General features: G+C 41.6%; 1 protein-coding gene across 13 annotated transcripts in view; it reads right to left on the reverse strand.

The window, feature by feature from the left end:
• The window catches only part of SLIT2 (slit guidance ligand 2), a 256,464-nt gene extending 239,858 nt beyond the window's left edge, over nucleotides 1-16,606 (reverse strand). For 3 of the 13 annotated variants that reach the window (XM_064418532.1, XM_064418533.1, XM_064418531.1), the window contains exons 1-3: nucleotides 15,001-16,601; nucleotides 13,198-13,269; nucleotides 11,894-11,965 (exon numbers count right to left, since the gene is read on the reverse strand). In XM_064418532.1, coding sequence (XP_064274602.1) covers nucleotides 11,894-11,965; nucleotides 13,198-13,269; nucleotides 15,001-15,176 — 320 coding nt within the window. In that variant the 5' untranslated portion in view covers nucleotides 15,177-16,601. Of the gene's footprint in view, nucleotides 1-11,893; nucleotides 11,966-13,197; nucleotides 13,270-14,401; nucleotides 14,458-15,000 lie in introns of those variants that run through there. The other 10 variants (XM_064418540.1, XM_064418539.1, XM_064418528.1 and 7 more) reach the window with 7 other exon arrangements.
• Nucleotides 16,607-18,211: the final 1,605 nt, after the last annotated feature.

Here is an 18,211-nt window from a genome sequence, read left to right on the forward strand (position 1 = left end):
GTGCTTGACTGTCCTCATGGAAGTTTTGCCCTTATGTGCAGTTACATTCCCCACTTTGATTTAAGCTTGTTGGCTCACCACAGCAATGAGACTGGCTTGTGGTTTTTCATAATCACCTCATAAGTATTGGAAGGCTGCTCTTTGGTCCCACCTAAGCAGGTTTCCAATGGATTTTAGCTCAAGTAGATGCAATTCTATCATACACCCTGTAGGACAAAAGAAGCCCTCAAAGATAACTTGATAGCTGATCAAAGTTAAAAGCTGTATCAAGTAAGCTATAAATCAGCTGTACTCTTTAATTAGAAACAGCCTATCCCATTGGGTGCATAGAGAATGAGAGCCTTCCAAAACCCTAAATACAGGCACAGATGCATTTTATCCCACCACCACTGCTTCAGGAAAAAGGACTGAATGATTCCAACTCACAAAGAATATTGACAGTAGAATTCATTATTTTTCATTCCTCTTTCAAAGTTAACCTAGAGAAGTAAATGCACTACCTGCACATAGTAGAACACAGCACTACACAGCTTTGAAATTGTAGTCTTCAAAGGAGCATATCCACACCTTCTGTTTGTCAGCAGAGGAAAGAACTATTACACCCATTCAAAAATAGCATGTAACAACTCGGTGAAGCTCATTTGCAAAATATACATAAACTTTAAAAGCGTAAAAGCCTGTGTACATTACATTTCAATTTAAAATGGAAGAACATATCAGTAATCAAACCTCTGCACGTTCACACAGGAACACTCTACTCACTACTAAGCCCACAAGGCTCCTTAAGTAGTTCCAAGATTTTACAGGGATATGCATCCTCTGGGAAGGTCTAACATCAGGCTTTTTGAACTCAGGAAATACAGCAGCCACCTACAAAATTATCCAAGTACTTCAAAACAGAAAACTAGTGCACACCACCTCAATCATTGCCATGGGCTGGTTTAAGTACGATGCAAAAAATTTTCTCTAGTATATAAAGTGAGAATAACAGACATGAGAATAAGTGATTCCTACTGCCTCAACAGAGAAATTACAGACTGACTTCCATCTGAAAGGAAGGCAAATCACTACTTTTCTACAAAAAACATTGTGCTATATCTGCCAGAGGCAGAAAATATTTGTGCATCCATGTCCAAAGCCACAATCTGCTGAACTTCAGCACATCTGGCAACTGCTGTCTCCCAATGTGACTTGCATGTCATCAAGTGAGAGGAAAGCCCAAGAACTAAGAGCTAAGCAAAAGATTGTGCCAGTTTTTCCATTAAGAATTCTCTGCAAAGAGAATTTCTCTAGTCAAACTACTCATAATCTCATTAAGCCTAACAATATCAAGTTTACCAACCACATGAGTAAAATCTGGAATCTGAGAAGTTCAAGGCTGTTCTTACTGCATTTGGATGTCCAAGTTTTTCCCCAGGTCAAGAACCACTTACACAGGACTCCACTTTTCAGTCTAAATAGCATCTAGCTAAAAAAGACACCTAAGTTATTCCCCATTTAATTTCAAATATAAGTTATGTATTTGTTTCAGGAAGAAAAAAATTCTGAACAGTAGCAGGACACTACTGCAAACTCAGTTTCTTTTTTGTGTAGGAAGCAATGAAAGGTACTTTTCAAATACAGTACTACACTGAACTAGTCTACACTACTTGAAACCTAAGGTATTTTCTGTCCTTCCTTTTCTTCTCCCATGAGTTTGATGTCAAGTCCAAAATTACTCCTCTCCCAATCAATTCTCCCTACATTATGCAGAACAGTATTTTGTGCTGTCAAAAGTCTATACTTACTTTGCCTTTTGAAACTTTTTTTCACTACAAGGTAAAGACAGAAAATAAGGCTGCTGTTTCCTGTATTCCTTACTGTTTCAACGGAAAAGATATTCCCATAAATATTTAGTCATTATTCTTATTAATTCTGCCTACAGCACTAAAAAGCACGAAAAACACAGTAAAAGCCAGGAAACGACAGGCTAGAAAGCCCCATCTCAATGCCTGGGAAGGCAATTGGGCAAAATATTTCTATTTTTGTTCTAGACACAGTAAGGACAAGATGATGACTAGGAGTGGTCAGCACAGATTTAACACTGAGAAAATGATGCCTGACCAGCCTGGTAGCCTTCTACAATGAATAAGGAATTTGGCAGATGAGGGGAAAGCAGTAGATGTTTATCTTGACTTCAGTAAAGGTTCTGACACTGCCATTCATAATGGTTGCCCTCACAGACAAACTGATAGAGTACAGACTACAAAAGCAGATGGTGAGGTAGACTGAAAACTGACAAAAGTGCCAAGTTCAAAGAGCTGCGGTCAGGGACACAAAGTCCATTTGGAGCACATTCATAAGTGATATACTCCAGGGGTCAGCAATGGAACCAGTACCTATCAAAACTTCATTCACAACCTGGAAGACAGGACACATTGCAGCCTTATCATATTTGCAGATAAAAAACTGGAAAGAATGACTGATGCACTAGGTCTGTGCACTGCCTGAGAGTAACACAAACAGGCTGGAGAATTGCTTGAAACAAACTTGGGAAGGACAAGAAAAGGGAAATGGAAAGCCCTGAACCTAGAGAGGAGTAACTCCATGCACCAGCACACACTGGAGAACCACCAGCTGCAAGAGGCACCACAGAGAACAGCCCAGGGTGCAGGTGAATAATTCAAATGAAGCCAGCAAGGTGTTTTTGCACAGAAGGCCAATATCATCCTGGGCTGTAATCCTAAAATGGTTGTCAGCAGGCAACAAAGGCATGTGGTCCTCCCCCAAAAGGAGCTCAGCACTGGTGAGACATCTGGTGAGCTGTGCCCAGTGCTGGACTCCCCACTACAAGAGACTGGAGCGAGTCCAGGGAAGAACTGTTAAAATGATGAAGGCAGACTGAAGCACCTGTCACATTGAAAGAAGTTGAGAGAGCTGGGACTCTCAACTCAAACCTGAGGAGGAAAAGTCTCAGATATTTCAATGTGTATAAATACTTCATGTGTACAAATAAGTGATGTGACTTCATCCCAAGTACGGAAAACTGAGCCAGACTCTCCTCAGTGGTGCAGAGTGACAGGACAAGAGGCAATGGGTACAAATCAAAGTATAGGAAAACTGTACTTCAACCAAGTACAACACAAAGAAGGAAGCAGAAGTTATAAAACATACTACATGTTTAAAACATAAAACATGTTACTCCACAGAGTAACAGAGGTTCAAGTATCAGATGAAGCAAGAATGATTTTGACAATACCTGGGATTACTTCCAAGAAAGCAAAAAAAGGCAAAGAAAGAGGGGAGGTAAAGCTGGTCTAGTAGGTGGAATTTAGCTAGGGTTTGAACAGACTGTTTAGAAAGACAAGAAAGGCCTGCAGATAGTCCTGATAGGCTTGTAACTGCCTTTCTGGCATGAAGTTACCACAGCAAATTTTCACTCAAGTATTTTTCTAGTGCACCTGTACAGACGTCCTGCCAAACTAAATCAGAACAGCTGGTGTGCCTTAAAAAAAAAAAATTGAGAGACTTTTCCATGTTGTATTTGACTATCAGTCTAGACTATTATTAAAGACAAGCCAGCATAATGAACACATACTATGAAAGAAAATAGGAAAATAAGATGTTTCTTCTGATGAAGTTTCAACCAGGCTCTTCATAGCAAATGAGGTAATATAACTATAACAGTATGAGTCACTGAAGTTTCAGCCAGATCCCTTGTATATTTTGGAGTTTATCTGTAAAATTCCAGATAGAAGTGTGGTTTCTGCAATCAAAATAAGGAGCATCTTAAATAATCTTTTAAATATGCTATATTAAAATGAAATGACAAGTCACTTTTCACCTGTGGCCATCTAATATTAAATCAGCATTTTAAGAAAATATTGAACTCGCGCTGCAAGAAATAAATATGATTTTTAAAGAGTAAAACTAAAATGTGTAGCTTTAAATTTAATATCAGTGCTCCATAGAATCCATTTAAAATAGCTTCTGAACAAAAAACACCATTTGAAATAAAAACCTTGGCACAACAGCTCTGCAGAATCAGATTTAGTTTCACCATTTTGCAACAGTGCAAATTACCCATTTCAGAGGAAGCAAGAAAGAAGAGCATCCAGCAAACAATGCCACAAAGGATGAGCACAAAACAGATGTGGGAAAAATAAACAGCCTTCCTGCCCGGGAATTTGTAAAAAGGTCTGCAAAGAGCAAACAGGACTTCTCATTGCAATTTGACTTCTAGACCTATAAAAGGAGTCCCATGAGAAAAGACACCCAGATGAATAAAATATAATAAAAATAAATAGTAGGCATTGAGAAGTCTTTTAGAAGAACACTGCTCTTGGAATTAGTTTCACCAAATATTTTGTAGTGTTCTGTAATAAAAATGTAGCTATAACAATTTTTTTTAAATCCATTAGAACACTGCATCTTTTTATATACCGTCTTCAAAAACAGCCTTTGTCTATCTCTGATTCAACAGAGATTTTTAAGAAGATATTCAATGTTGCTTTGACAAAAGTCTGTTAACACAGAATAACTACACTAGTATTTTTTTATTATTTTTCTTAAGAAACTCTCAATACACGTGGCCAGTATAATTCATGTAATATAGTCCCACATTCCATTGGTAAGTGATTAACACCACAGGCTTCGTGGTCTCCTCCCTGTTCTGAGAGGAGGAATGTGTGGTGCATTGCTCTTAAACTATGTAAGGCTAGCTAAAAGAAGGATTTCTCACATCCATGATTAACAAGGAATAACTGCTCACCACCTTCAGGGCTGTACAAAACCAGGTCTCTCTACCTGAGCTCATTATTCTTCTGTTACCTATGACACACCCGTGTGAAGGAATTAACTCTTCATATGCTCATATACTCAGAAGCCACACAGGTGGCTAAATACCAATGCCACAGGGACGAGTCAAGCCTAACATCAAGCAGCCTTAAAAAGCAAGCACATGAATAACCCCACAGGTTCTAGGCAATCAAACCCAGACTTCCCCAGCAGCTGTAGTAAGAACTGCTCTGAATGTAGCCCAAATGAAAAAAAAAAAAATTAGTTCTCAGACTCCAGTAAGGAACTTGCATGCCACAATGAAGACCAGCATTCAGTGAGAAAAGAAACTCAAGACTAACTTTCAGCTAAAGAGCTAAGAACTCAACCTAAGAGCTCAGTACAACTTCTATACTATATAATACAAGGTCTTATCCCTAAAAAAATGGATTTAATTGATACAATTTATAATCAAGCACAAAATGAAATATTGCTCATTTATCAGCTGTGCTTTTCGGACTGATAGTGATAGAAATGATTCCTGGAATAGTGGTTCTACTGCTAACACAGAATTTTGCCAGAGATCCTAAAACTCTACATTAGCCTTTACACCTAAGTGTCCGTAAATTGGGAGGGAAAAAAAAGGTCATATTCTGCTCCAGCTAAAAAACCAAACTGCATCATAAAAACAGATGACATTTAACATTTTTTCCACAAGTACCTGCTGCTAAATTCTGATCATATAGTTTCATAGAAGTGAAATCTAAGGTTTCCAACACTTCTGTTCTGTAACTGAAAAGACTGTATATTATCAGATTCAAAACTCAGAAAGAAGAAGTTCAGCCCAAGCCTGCTTATTCTAGGATTAATTTATTGATGCACATTTAAAGAATCACAGAAAATATTGCCATTCCTCTTTTAAAAGTATTTCCCTACTTGGAATTTACATTTTATTGATAGAGTTAGTCAATTTGGAATAAAATTGCAATCTCATGACACACATCAATACAGAACGAAAAATTAGCATGTAGGTTCATTTTAATTTCTGGACAGCATTTTTTTTTCCCATCAGTGATTTAGTAAGTCTGCACCCTAAGAAAGAATATACATATAATAAAGCCCTTTTCTAGACTAGACAGAAAAGATTTGTTCATCTAGTGTATTTTGAAGCAGCTGTTAATGCCCTTGATAAATGCCCAGGCCTGCTGGGCAGTTATGCCCAAGACAAACTGTATTTGTTTTTACCCTAGATGGAATATTTCACTTAGTCTACCCTGAGATCCATAATTTTGTCAGATGAGATGCTCTGTAAAACCCCATACATTCAGAGATCATGGCAACTCCCAAGTCAGTTTTGATTTTGTCATCTCAAAACCTACTAATGCAGTGCAATAGTTTACCATGTTTACCTAAGTTAGATCTCAAATGGGTAACTCTAACCCTGCAAAACATGAATACAACTAAACCCCACTTTATTTTACTGAAACCCATTTAATATTTTTGACAAGATGATGATCTTTGTATTGAAGCTACAATTAAGCCCATGCTGCAGCTGAAGCTGCACACAATTTCACATACTAATTTGCATCCTGTAAAGAAATCCACCTAGTGCTACAGTTTGTTTATGAAGTAGAAAGCTTTTCTTGAAGCTATGTAGTTTAAATATAATTTTCCTTCTATGCTATAGCACGTCTGCAAGTTTCAAATTGTTCATCCACAGCATGTACAAAACAATACCGAATTTCAGTACTACTCAAACACTCAGAAGTACACACCTAAGTAAGTGCTCTCTTCATATTAACTTTGAATAACTTGTTTTAATGTATTCATGGAGTTAGAGCCCAAATAAATAGCAAGTAGGGACAATTCCTCAGTTTGTCATTTTAGAACTGTGCTGCAATAATTTAGAAAAAAATCAATGAACTCTAACAAAACATTTAATTCTTGAAACATTTTATGAAAATTGCAATATTGCATCAGTATGCATTGTAAGAAACATGAAAATGCAACAGGTAGATTTCAGTTTAAAAGCTACTTCATGTACCAACTTGATGTTCAGCATTCTTTTCTTGAACTCATGATTTCAGCTTACTCACATCATGTAGCTCAGGGGGACTGGTTTTCAGGGAGGTATGGTGAGGGTATTTAGTTTAGACACAAACTCAGAAGATGAAGTTATTCCTTTGGGAGTAACATTTTGTCCACACATTAGTTCTCAGAAGAAATAGGTTTGGTGAGGGGATTGGTGGCTTATTTTTCCTTTGTTTGTGGGGCTTTGGGTTGGGTTGTTTGTTTGTTTTTTTCCCCATAGTTTGCCTTTAAGTCTAGACATGTAACACTTTAGAATTGTTAGCATAATAAATGGACATTTTAAAAATAAAATTTGCTAATTCAAGTATCAAAAATAGAGAGACTTGGCCTGGAAATTTTTTAGGCCACACAAGTAACCTTTTTCACAGGAGTAATCAGTGAGACTACTCATGCAAACCAAGTTATTCACATGGTAAATGTCTATAGAATGAGACTCTAAATTAGCATTTTAGGGACATACTGCTCCCTCAATGGATTATCCATAAATACAGGAAGAAAAAAAAGTGAGTAGTTTTGAAACTATTTCTGTAAACTCCTCCTATTCTGACTTTTTTTTCCATGTCCTAGCCATAGCATAGTAAGAGCTGGAATCCCAACTACTAGACTTAAAAAACATGTTAGGAAAAATTAAGATTGAAAAGTTTTCCTATCAGTTGATTTTTTTTAATAAATGAAAATAACTGCTCTTCTCTGTAAACATGTGAAGAGTATATTTAGCCCTCAAAAACCTGACAACCCTCTATTTCTAGAGTACACAGAACTTTAAAGAAATTTTAGATTTAAGTAGCTTCTTACAGAACTGGTTCAACAATCCATGGCAGCTGTCTTCAACAAAATTTTATACTTCCTTCCAGATGACAATAACTTGTAAAAACAGTGGCATATTTTGAGAAGTATTTGCAACACTAGAGAATGAGGTGAACTTGGGGATAACAATGGCCTACACTTACTAAAAAATATTTTTAAAGCTGTGTCTAACAGTGCTAGTTTTCATAAAGTGGAAACTTTCAGTTTATCTTCATCTTGCTGTCTTAATATATGATTTCAACTAGTATAAACATCACACCCAAGATGACAGCTTTATGAAGAAAAATTTCACATTCTCATAAGGAATTGTTTCAAAAGGTTTTGTCCCCCATAATAAGCAGTGGTCTATGGAAATCCATAAGTGTTGTGAAAATCCTCCATGTCTTAACCCTTTTTGTCTTCCTGCCATAAAGCATATTGAAAACCACTGCTGAGACATGACTGTGGTCTCTGTAAGAGAGGTTCACAAAACCTAAGAGGCCACATCCAACCCTCTCTCTCTGGCACTTGCCATTTACTGAAGAGCCATATACTCTTTAGCGGCCCTGCTCAAGAACACAGGCTCATATAAGTTATAGATAATAAAGTCTTACAGATGTTAAATACTGTAATTATTGCAGATGTCAAGACTAATTAGTCCAAGAGTTTTTAGCATTGCTTCAGGATGTACTCAAAGGTACAAGCTGTCCCAACTGAACTTCAGTGCTTACAGCCCATTTTTGAGAGAGAGTTGTTTCAGCAGACAGAGCACCTACACAACAAAACAGACCATGAAATTCATCTGTTCAGTATCCAGTCTGTGAAAAAAAATCACATTTGTGGCAGACAAGCCAGTTCAGGCAGTACTGTACAAAACTGGCTTGGACTGGAGTCTTAAGAGCTCAGCCCTTAAGAGCCTTCAGGGCTGTCAGAGATTGGAACGAAGTGAGCATTGCTATAGCCATTTATTTGACTTGAAGACTTCCCACAGACGTATCTATCTAAAAAGGCTTACAGCACTATCAACTTCACCAGTGTTTCTCTAGCTACTAGAGTTGCCACAAACCTAAAACTTACTAACTTGCTAATTTCCACCTTGTTTTTCCCCTCCTATTTCCTAAGTAGCAGGCATAGGTACACAATATTTTATTGCAAATTGAAAACTTGTACTTCACTTCAGGCTGCTGTAATACTAATCACTTTTTACAGCAGTATTTACTGTAGCCTTGCATTCCATTGCACTTGTACACTTACACTGGTGTGGCACAAATTCCCATTGTGGAGCATATTAGGTCTATAAGTCAGAAATAATTTTTTGTGTACATGCTAACCTACATAGTTTACTAAAGACATGTTATTTTATTAAGCTGTAGGAGAAACTGCCTGACAGATTTTTATGGATTTAATAAAATTAAATCTTAAGCAGATATCTTCTAAAGAGGTCAAAAGTTTTTCCTCTCCGAGATTAATTTTGCAAAGTATTTCAGGTCCTCCCTTCCATTAAAAAAAGCTGCATTTTGAATTATCAGACCTATAAGTGAGTATTCACAAGTAACTCATTAACCAACCAAACAGTTCCTTGGAAATCAGAGTTACTGGTCTAAAAAAATTTAAGTGAGACTGCAGTTAAAAACAAAAAAACCTAAGAAACAAACAAAAAGCCACCACCCAAACAAACAAACCCCCAGCACTTCACTTAGAGAGATGGGCATTTCTTTTTTCCCAAAGAGAAACTACTGTGAAAGCCTGTTGCTCACATTGAAGAGTACTGAAGAACAGGAAATACCTTTTAAAATAAAGTCTGTATACATTAGAACAAGATATTTCAACATAAGCAGTATTACTTGTAAACAAACTTATAAATTAAATTGAGTTCATTCAAACTGCCCTGAAGTTCTCTTATACCTGATACTTGCATGCTAAAAGGTCTGTGTCAGGTATTCTTTGACAGCAGCTTGGCACATTACACTTGGAGTGAAAATGTGACACCCTACATTGAAAAAATATTTGAAAGCCTTAAAGTGCTTTATATTTAATGTATAAAAGAAAATACTTGAATGAAGTACCCACAGGTTTCCCGAGAAATCATTTTGGATTTCAAAATCCCAAGGAGATGAATTGGCTGTCAGATAACAATGCACCTTCATCAGATGGACTTGGCAGTTGTAAACATGAAGAATTTTCTCAGCTTTTCCCCACAAATATGAAATATTTGCTCTTAGCCAACAGCTGGGGCAGTTTAAAGACATCCTGCATATATAGTCAGATTACAAGTCACCCACACACCTAACACAAACTGAATTCCAGCAAATTAAAAAAACTGACAAGTGTTGGAGCAGATGCAATATAACTCTGAAGACAAAACAATCTAACTTCATAGGTCTAAATAACTAAATTTTCAGATAGCATAGTTTGCCTGCAGAAGGGTGAACAAATATAGCCCACAAAATAGCCAAAAGTATCAAAATTTCTCTTCAGAACTAGTATCTTATGTAAATGGAAAATAGCTATTGTTTTCCGATTATCAAGGGAAAACCAAAGAAAAAATGAAACAATGTAATGGCAAAATACAAACATAGACAAGTAAGTTTTAACTACTGAAGTTCATTTTTTGCTGTTAAAACAATTTTATACTTAAGAAATATAAACAGTAAAAGCCTTGAAGTTTTTTGAAATTTGTTAATAAATCACATAGCAGGATCTTACTCTGAAATACTTAAGAAATAGGGCTGCTGATAAACTGTTTTAAAACTTTGTAAGCATTTGGTGTCAAACCATATAGCAGTGAAAGTGTGGACCTCTTAATATTTTTCCATGTTTCACATATGTGTATTTACTTTGCAATATGAACTACACTGCTGTTTAATTTTTTATCTATACACCATAAACCAAATTTAGGAATATGCATATGTTATTCCAATATATCCCTCAGCACGAAAAACTGCATTAAATCCCTAAGTTTTGTACAAAGTTGAAAGCACATTGTAAAAAAGCACTGAATTAAGTGTTTAATACAACCTAAATGCACAACCAGTTTTTCCAAAGAGCAAGTGATCTCATTAAAATTTATTTTAAAAAAAGTTGCACTACATAATACTGTTTTTTAGGTCAAAAAGTTACTTTGGCTTATTTGAAAAAATTATCTCAAGTACATAATATTTCAGCTATTATAGAAATATCATAATTACACTGGTGGTGGTTACTAATTCTCTTGAACAGCTTTGTCTAAATGACCAACCAAACCATAATGGTTTGTGGAGGTTTTTGTTTTAAACACACCAGCTGTGTGTACAAGGAAACTACAATAAGACAAACTATGTTCAGGCCAGTGCTGCTTTTCAATTGAGTACAGTGGAAATACATCTATAAAGTTAAAGCAGCAGCAAATGAAATGCTGAACAAGACCTCAGAGGCATGCTTAAAAAAAGGTGATATAGTGAAAATGAAACTACGATGCCAATAATGAAGTCAAATTCTATAGAAACATATATATTAATACTTTCCAGGCTCCATACTATATCAAACAATCAGCATCCTGCCTTCAACAAGTCAGTTGTCCCAAGCTTCACAATACATTTAAAATATTTTCATTTCAAGTGTAACAAAATAAGAAGGCACATACTGAAAACTAGCTTGGGAATTACTCATTTTCTAGGTCTTACTGCAACCAAGCAGGTGTTTGTACTTCAACTTCATCGGATAAGGTCCTCTCATCTCTGTTCCATCTTCTCTCCCCACACCACTCAATCTTTTTTTTAAAATCCAAATTCAAATTATTTTTGAAAACTAACAGTTCATATTTTTTCTAAGCCTTTGTAAAAGCTTTCATAATATAAAAACTGGAGTAGAACTGAATCACTGCTATGTAACAAGAAAACATTTTATAGCCAGTAGTTGCCTCCAATAAGGCATTATATAAAATATCTAACACTACAGGTCAGAGAACAGCCTTATTTGTTGTGTTCAAGTTCTTAAAAGTCCTTGTGTATTCAAGATTAAAGTGAAAATATTAGATAGTATTCAAACTATTTCCTATGGGACAACTGCAGTTTGCACTTTGAATCCAGACTGCTCTTGAATGCTCTCCCCCAACAGAGTCCCCTAAACACTGCTTGAGAATTTCTTCTCTAGTGTCTCAGTAAGGCTAGAAGTCACAAATAAAATTTAAAAAAATATTTCTAAAGTCTGAATCCTGAGTACCTTGACACATAACTAATTTGACCCCCCAAAAGTTGAAACTTTTAGAATTAAGTATACTTACAGCCTCTCCAGTTCTTTTAAATCCTGGAATGCTCCTCTTTCAATAGTACTAATCTTGTTCTCCATGAGCTGACTGAAATATACAAATTTTTAGATGTAAGTTTTAATATCTCTGAGAGAACTTGTCACATTAACAATGGTCATTTAAAGGCAGCCACATTCTTTAAAACAATCCAACAGCTATTGTAGAGTGACATCCACTCTAACCTTCTGTATCCCTGTCACCAACAATTTACATGGGCTCATATAACCAAAAGTAGGAAAATAAGCCTTGGTAAAAGAAACAGCAATCAATATTAGATTTGCTCACTTAGTAAAGGAGTCACAAGTTCTAAAGCTACACATATGCCTACAGGCAGCATGCTCACATGCACACACATCACTGCCCTTCGGCAAGTTGTGAGACTCCAGTCTAACAGTATGAAGGTGATACTGGTCTCACACGAGAATAACAAAACTAAAAGTCTGAATTGTGGCGTTGGGAGAAACATCAGCGCAAGACTGCACATAGATTGTGACCATAAGAGTATCCCTGTTTTGTAACAAAGTAAAAAAATACTATCATGTTCTATTTACTTCAGAGAGAAAAGGAAAAGGATTTTACAAGACCACTCGCTCAAATTAAACCGGCCTTAAATAAGCTAAGTAGTTAGATATTTCCTTCAGAAAACAAGAAAAACCCAACCAAAAAACAAAGCAACAAAAACCAAAAAAACCTCCACCAACTACCAAATTTTAAAACCTTGAAAATGACTGAATTTTTTTTTTAAACAAAGTAGCAAAAAATCAAAAACCCACCCAAACAAACCAGACAAACAATTCCTTCCTCAACGTCAGTGATAAAGTTTCTTTTTTGTCCAGAAACTACAAAAGAGCAATAATAATCACCTGGGACTTGCTTTCACATTCACTAAAGGAATAACTTTTTTCTTAATTAACTCCCTTATAGTTCTGGTTAAGAGTACCCATTTTCAGCGCGAACTATAAATTTCACAGCCTTAAACTGAAGTAACTCAAATGGTTATTCAACCACTTTTAGCAAATCTTACTTATAAGCTATGTGCTAAATTAAGTCCTCAAGTTCTCAATCTTAAGGGAAGATTAGAAACATTTAAACACATTTTATTTAAGGGAACTGCTCACTTGTGCGTGACAGTGCATAACACACAGCAGAGCAGTTTTAGGTTCAGATACAGTAATACGGTAGCTAAAAAGTGATAACCCATCCAGCTAACAAACTGAAATCTAACTACAACCTGTAGCATCAGTCCTAAGAGTTATCAATGACAGAAAGAGAAAACTTACAGAACTCGAAGGTGCCTTAGACCAGCAAAGTCAGTCTTCGTGATTCTCGTGATGTTATTCCCATTAAGATCCCTAAGAAGAATAATTCATAAGCAGCAAAATTAAAACATTCAAAAGCTATTTTAAAATTTTGTTCGTTTTCACAGGCACAGCATTTTCAGAAGTTAGACATACATAAATGCAACAAACCATTTTAACAATTAACACCATGTGAGTGCCTAACTTCAGAGCAGCTGAAATAGGATTTACTTTGAAAACAGTAGTTTGAAACTTTGTAGCAGGAGAGTCTTGGAAAGTCAGTTTTACTTGCCACTACAAAGCTCATGTTTATCTTTAACTACAATCTTTACCAATAGAAGAGTTCAAGGCTCTATGTTTGGGGTTATAACCACATTTAGAAAAACCACAAGACTTAGTACATAGAGGTATATCTATACACACATGCTACAACCTTTACTTGACTGTTACAAACACTAAGTGACTGAAAAAAACCCAAAATTTTCACCATTTCAAGCAATTTTCAGATTTCCCAGTATGGCTAAAAAGGCAGCATAGGACTTAAATACCAATAACAAATATTAGGTTTCAAACAAGCATTAGGTATTCAAACTGCTGGAGTAAGTGATGGGAAATAAGATTTTACCAAAACTAAGCTCTCCACTTGCTGCACAGGAAGCTATACTGACTGCAGAATGCAACACAAGTTCAGAAGCAAGAGAAACCTGCACTTAGGCCCTAGCATTTCTGATCATACTCCTATACTACTTTTTCTTCTGGAGTACATGCCTCTTTTTCATAACTTTCTGGGTTTAAGAAATAAACGTCTTTCAATTCAAATCACTACAAATAAAACCAGACTTGGCAATTCATAAGATAAATCTTTAGGAAGTGGTATTACATGGAAGCTATTCTAACAATTACAGCTCATTCCCAACGTAGCTGGGGGGGCGGGGGGGTGGGGAAGTACTATGTTTTTAAGCGCTTTATACCACATATGGCCAAAACACCACTGTAAAGAAACAACACGAGTCCCAGGAGGAATGCGTCCCTGATACTCCTCCTGAGTGAAATTCACCACTCCACGCGCGTTCACATGCCAACATTTCACTGACTTATCAGAGAGTAAGAAAAAATGCGCACGCCACTTCCACTCTCAGGACCCCTCTGAAAGGCAGCCTGATATAATAAATAACCGGACACATACAAAACCCAGCGCAGCCGCGGGCGGAGGGAGGGATCACCGTTACGGCACCGCGGAGCGCCCCGCGAGCGCGGCTATCGCACCCCGCCGTGCCCTCGCCCGCCGCTCCGCGCCGGCCCCCGCGGCTCCGCGGCGGGAGGGAGCGCTACGCGCCCCGGGGCCTCCCTGCCCACGCCCGCGGAGCGCAGCGGGGCCGCGGCCCGGCTCTGCCCCGGGGAAGGCGAGCCCTAATAGCCAAGTTTGACGGGAAATGGGCGCCGGCGGGGGGAGAGGCCGCTCCGCCGCCGCCCCGGGGCGCCCCCCGGCCGCGGTGGTGCCCGCCCCCGCTCCCCGCGGAGGCGGGAACCGCGCTGCTCACCGCGGCTTCCCGGGATGAAAGGCAGCGGCTGGGAACAGCGCCCACCTCTTCCGTGTCTCCGCGCATCGCTGTGAAACGGGCACGGCCAGCAGCAGGAGAAGGGAACAGAAAACCCCCAACCAAAGGACGCCGGGACCCTAAACCAGGCCGGGGCCGGGGGCCACCTCCGCCCGACCTCGGCCGGAGCCCTGAAGGGAGCAGGGGGCCGAGGGGCGCTCGCCGCCGCCCCGGCCGGGTTACTTACAGCCTCTCGGTGTTGCGGGGGATGTTCCTCGGGACGCCGCGCAGCGCCAGCCCGTGACAGTCCACGGTGCTCCCCGAGCAGGAGCACTGCGCCGGGCACGGCTGCGGCGCCACCGCGCCCGCCATCGCCAGCAGCAGCCCCAGGGACAGGGTGAGCTTCCCCCAGCCACACATCATCACCGCCCGCTGCAGCCCAGCCGGGCCCACCGGCCTCGGCCCCAGGGAGGCGCGGGGCGCGCCGCCCTCCTCCTCGCCGCGGGGAGCGCTCGGGCAACTTTCACGGTGCGGAGACGGCGAAGTCTTTTCTATCCAAAGCCAAGTCAAGAAAACAACCCCGGCAAAGTGAGGCGGGTGGCACCGGTCGGCGGCTGGAGGCAACTTCGCTAGGCGCGGGGCCGCGCCTGGGCTGTCCCTCGCTAGCCCGTCGGTGGCTGGGAGAGGTGGCACTTGGGTCTCGTCTTCACACGCTCCCCTGCGATGGCGAAGCAAACCCAGGGGCTCAGGGTGAGGTGGAGTCGGGCGAGCTACTTATGTTCCTCTTCGCCCCTTTCAAAGCCGTGACTCCCCGCCGAGCCCCCGGCAGAGGCCGCGGAGCCCCGTCCGCCCAGCCGCGCTTCCTGCGCGGCGGCCCGCGCAGCGCTGCAGCCGCTCCCACGCGCGTCCCCCGCCGCGGGCCGCTCACAGCCCCACGGGGGGCGGCGGCGGGGCTGACACCGCGCACACACCGCCCTGCCAGAGGCGCCTCAGCAAATCATACCCCTCTCGCAGGCATTCATCAAACTGTCTCACGGAAGGAGGAGGGAGGGGAAAAAAAAAAGTCAAACACACAAGATGCTGTTGGGCTTGGCTCTCCACCCCCCGCGCCCCCTCCTGCTGTACGCTCCCAAGCCAAGTTTAGCAGGAAAGGGCTGGTCCTAGACCACGGTAATAATAAGCAGTCGAGAAGTGATTCGTTGCCCTGCTGGAAGGGAGTTCATCCACGACCTTCTCCTCGGTGACAGATCACAGTTATAGATCCTCCTGTGATCCCGGGAGCACGGCGAGACAGAGCAGATAACAAGCGAAGTGCGGCGAGAGCGGGAGGGGCGGGGAGGGGTGTTATTCTGCTCCCCGTGGTCTCCCGGATACGGTGGCTTTGCTGCGGCAAAGGCACCTGATGGAAGAGGTGGGAACTGCTCAGTCCTTCCAGGTGAGGCCAGTTCAGCAGCTCCTGGGTTTGCTGCAGGAAAGGGAGCAACTTTCCTCCTCTCCCGGAGCTCCCCGAGGCGCAGCACCTCGGGAAGGGTTGGCGCCTCCTTCCCCGATCCCGCCGGTGCACCTGAGCTGTCGGTGCTGGTGCCGAACAGCCCGGCCCTCGGCTCCCTGGCGGCGGCGCTCCTCCGGCGCGGAGGGGAGCGGTGGGGAGCGAGAGAACGGAGGCGACACGCCGGGCTCCTTCCCTCGCACCCCGAGTCTTTCCGCTTGAACAATGGGCTAGCACCGCCGCTCGCAGGCCGGCCGGCTCTCCTCCCCACCGCAAGGTGCCTGCCGCCGACCGCCGAAAGTGCTCCCCGAGCGCGGCCACCAGCCGAACGAGCCGCCGGCACCTCGCCGAGAGCTCCCCACGCGGCCGCCCCCTCCCCGCCCGGCGCGGCGCCCCTCGCCCGCTCCCACGGAGCCGGGTGCGCCCCCCGCGCCGCCCTATATAGGGCCGGCCTGGCCGCGCCCCCCCGGCCCCGCCCGCAGCGCCCCGGCCCGCTCACTGGCTGCGCCGCCGCCCGCCCCGGCCCGCCCGGCACGGCCCCGGCGCGGCCGCGGAGCGGGGGGTGCGCGGCGGCGCCGGCGATGAATGAAAGTTGGGGGAGCGCGGCGGCGGCGGCGGCAGGTTCCCCCAGCCCGGCCGGGGAGCGCCTCTCCGCTCCCCGCCGCGCGCAGCGTGGAGTTGCTGCGCGGAGTTTGCCACGCAGCCCTGGCCTGCGTGTGTCAGGCGCTCCGCGAAGGAGAAGGGAGAGCAGGGAGCGGGACCAGGGTCCTTCGCGATGCTCGTGTGGGTTTTAGCTGGAGAGGGAGGGGGCGGAAACGCCGCTGGCTGCACTTGAAAATGCCTTGGGAGTCTCACCGAGGGTCTTCTTGTTGGGGAAAGAGGACAAGGATTGTAGTAGCATGTTGTTTGGTCGCAAATTTAGTGTGAAACACACCAGGATCTCTCATAGGTTACTTTCGAAAATAAAGGGACAAGTGTTATTCCATACATTAAAATATCTCAAATAACAACGTTAATACTGCTCCTTTAGAAAACATCTTCCATTTTAAAAAAAATTGTATTCTTAATAACACAATGTTCCTAATAAATTTTCCCAATGTGTTGTTTATTGTCACCGCATCTTCTGCAATCCCACTAAAATACTACGTGCATCCTCGTATTTTAACTCATTTTGTTCTTCCTTTCTTGTGAACTCAGTTCCATGCGATTTATAACAGCTCTCGAGACTCCAGTAATAGGTGAAAGTGATTTGTCTTTCATTAGGTGGCAAACCCCAGCAGGGATGACTAAGCCTTCAGCAAGGTGTAGTTTGGAAATGCTCAAGGGAGTCTATCATTTCTTCCATATGGCTAGGTCCAGCTGAGTCTCTTCATCCCTGGGGTCTCTGCTGCACAATCCCTGCAAGACACTTACTGTGTCATTTTGCCTGTTACCAAGAGGACAAATTCTGTTCTCAGAAATGCTATTCTGGAGCCGAGTAAATCTGCTGAAGTGGAAGCCAACAAAGTTACTCCTGACTTCTCTTAGTATAGAATATCAGCCCAAAGGAAAATTGCTAAAGATGCACGTGCCTACAAAAGCTTTATAGTTTTTGATCCATTTGTTGAGACAATGCTCAGTAAATATGATTGTTGCACTGTTTTCAAAAGCTGATAATGGCATTTTTGCCTTTATACAGAGATGCAGATACTCCATTTTTTACATTGATGCAGGAAGGAAAATTCAGTGAGTGTAAGGGGGAGTACATCAGCTTCTGTGTATAAAAGCTTTTCACTCTTTTCTCCCTTTTGGTTGTTTTAAGTCTTTACAAAGGATTTCAAAAGAAATTTGCAAGTTTCTAGCAAGCAACGGAAAAGAAAAAAAACCTTATTCTAACATATTGCTTTTATACATCTACTACAATCCTTTAAAAATATAACTCAAGGCAGACAAAAAACAGAAATGTTAACCGTTCCATATTTTCATTATT

This window comes from Passer domesticus, chromosome 4 (genome assembly GCF_036417665.1).
Source record: "Passer domesticus isolate bPasDom1 chromosome 4, bPasDom1.hap1, whole genome shotgun sequence".
NCBI lineage: Eukaryota > Metazoa > Chordata > Aves > Passeriformes > Passeridae > Passer > Passer domesticus.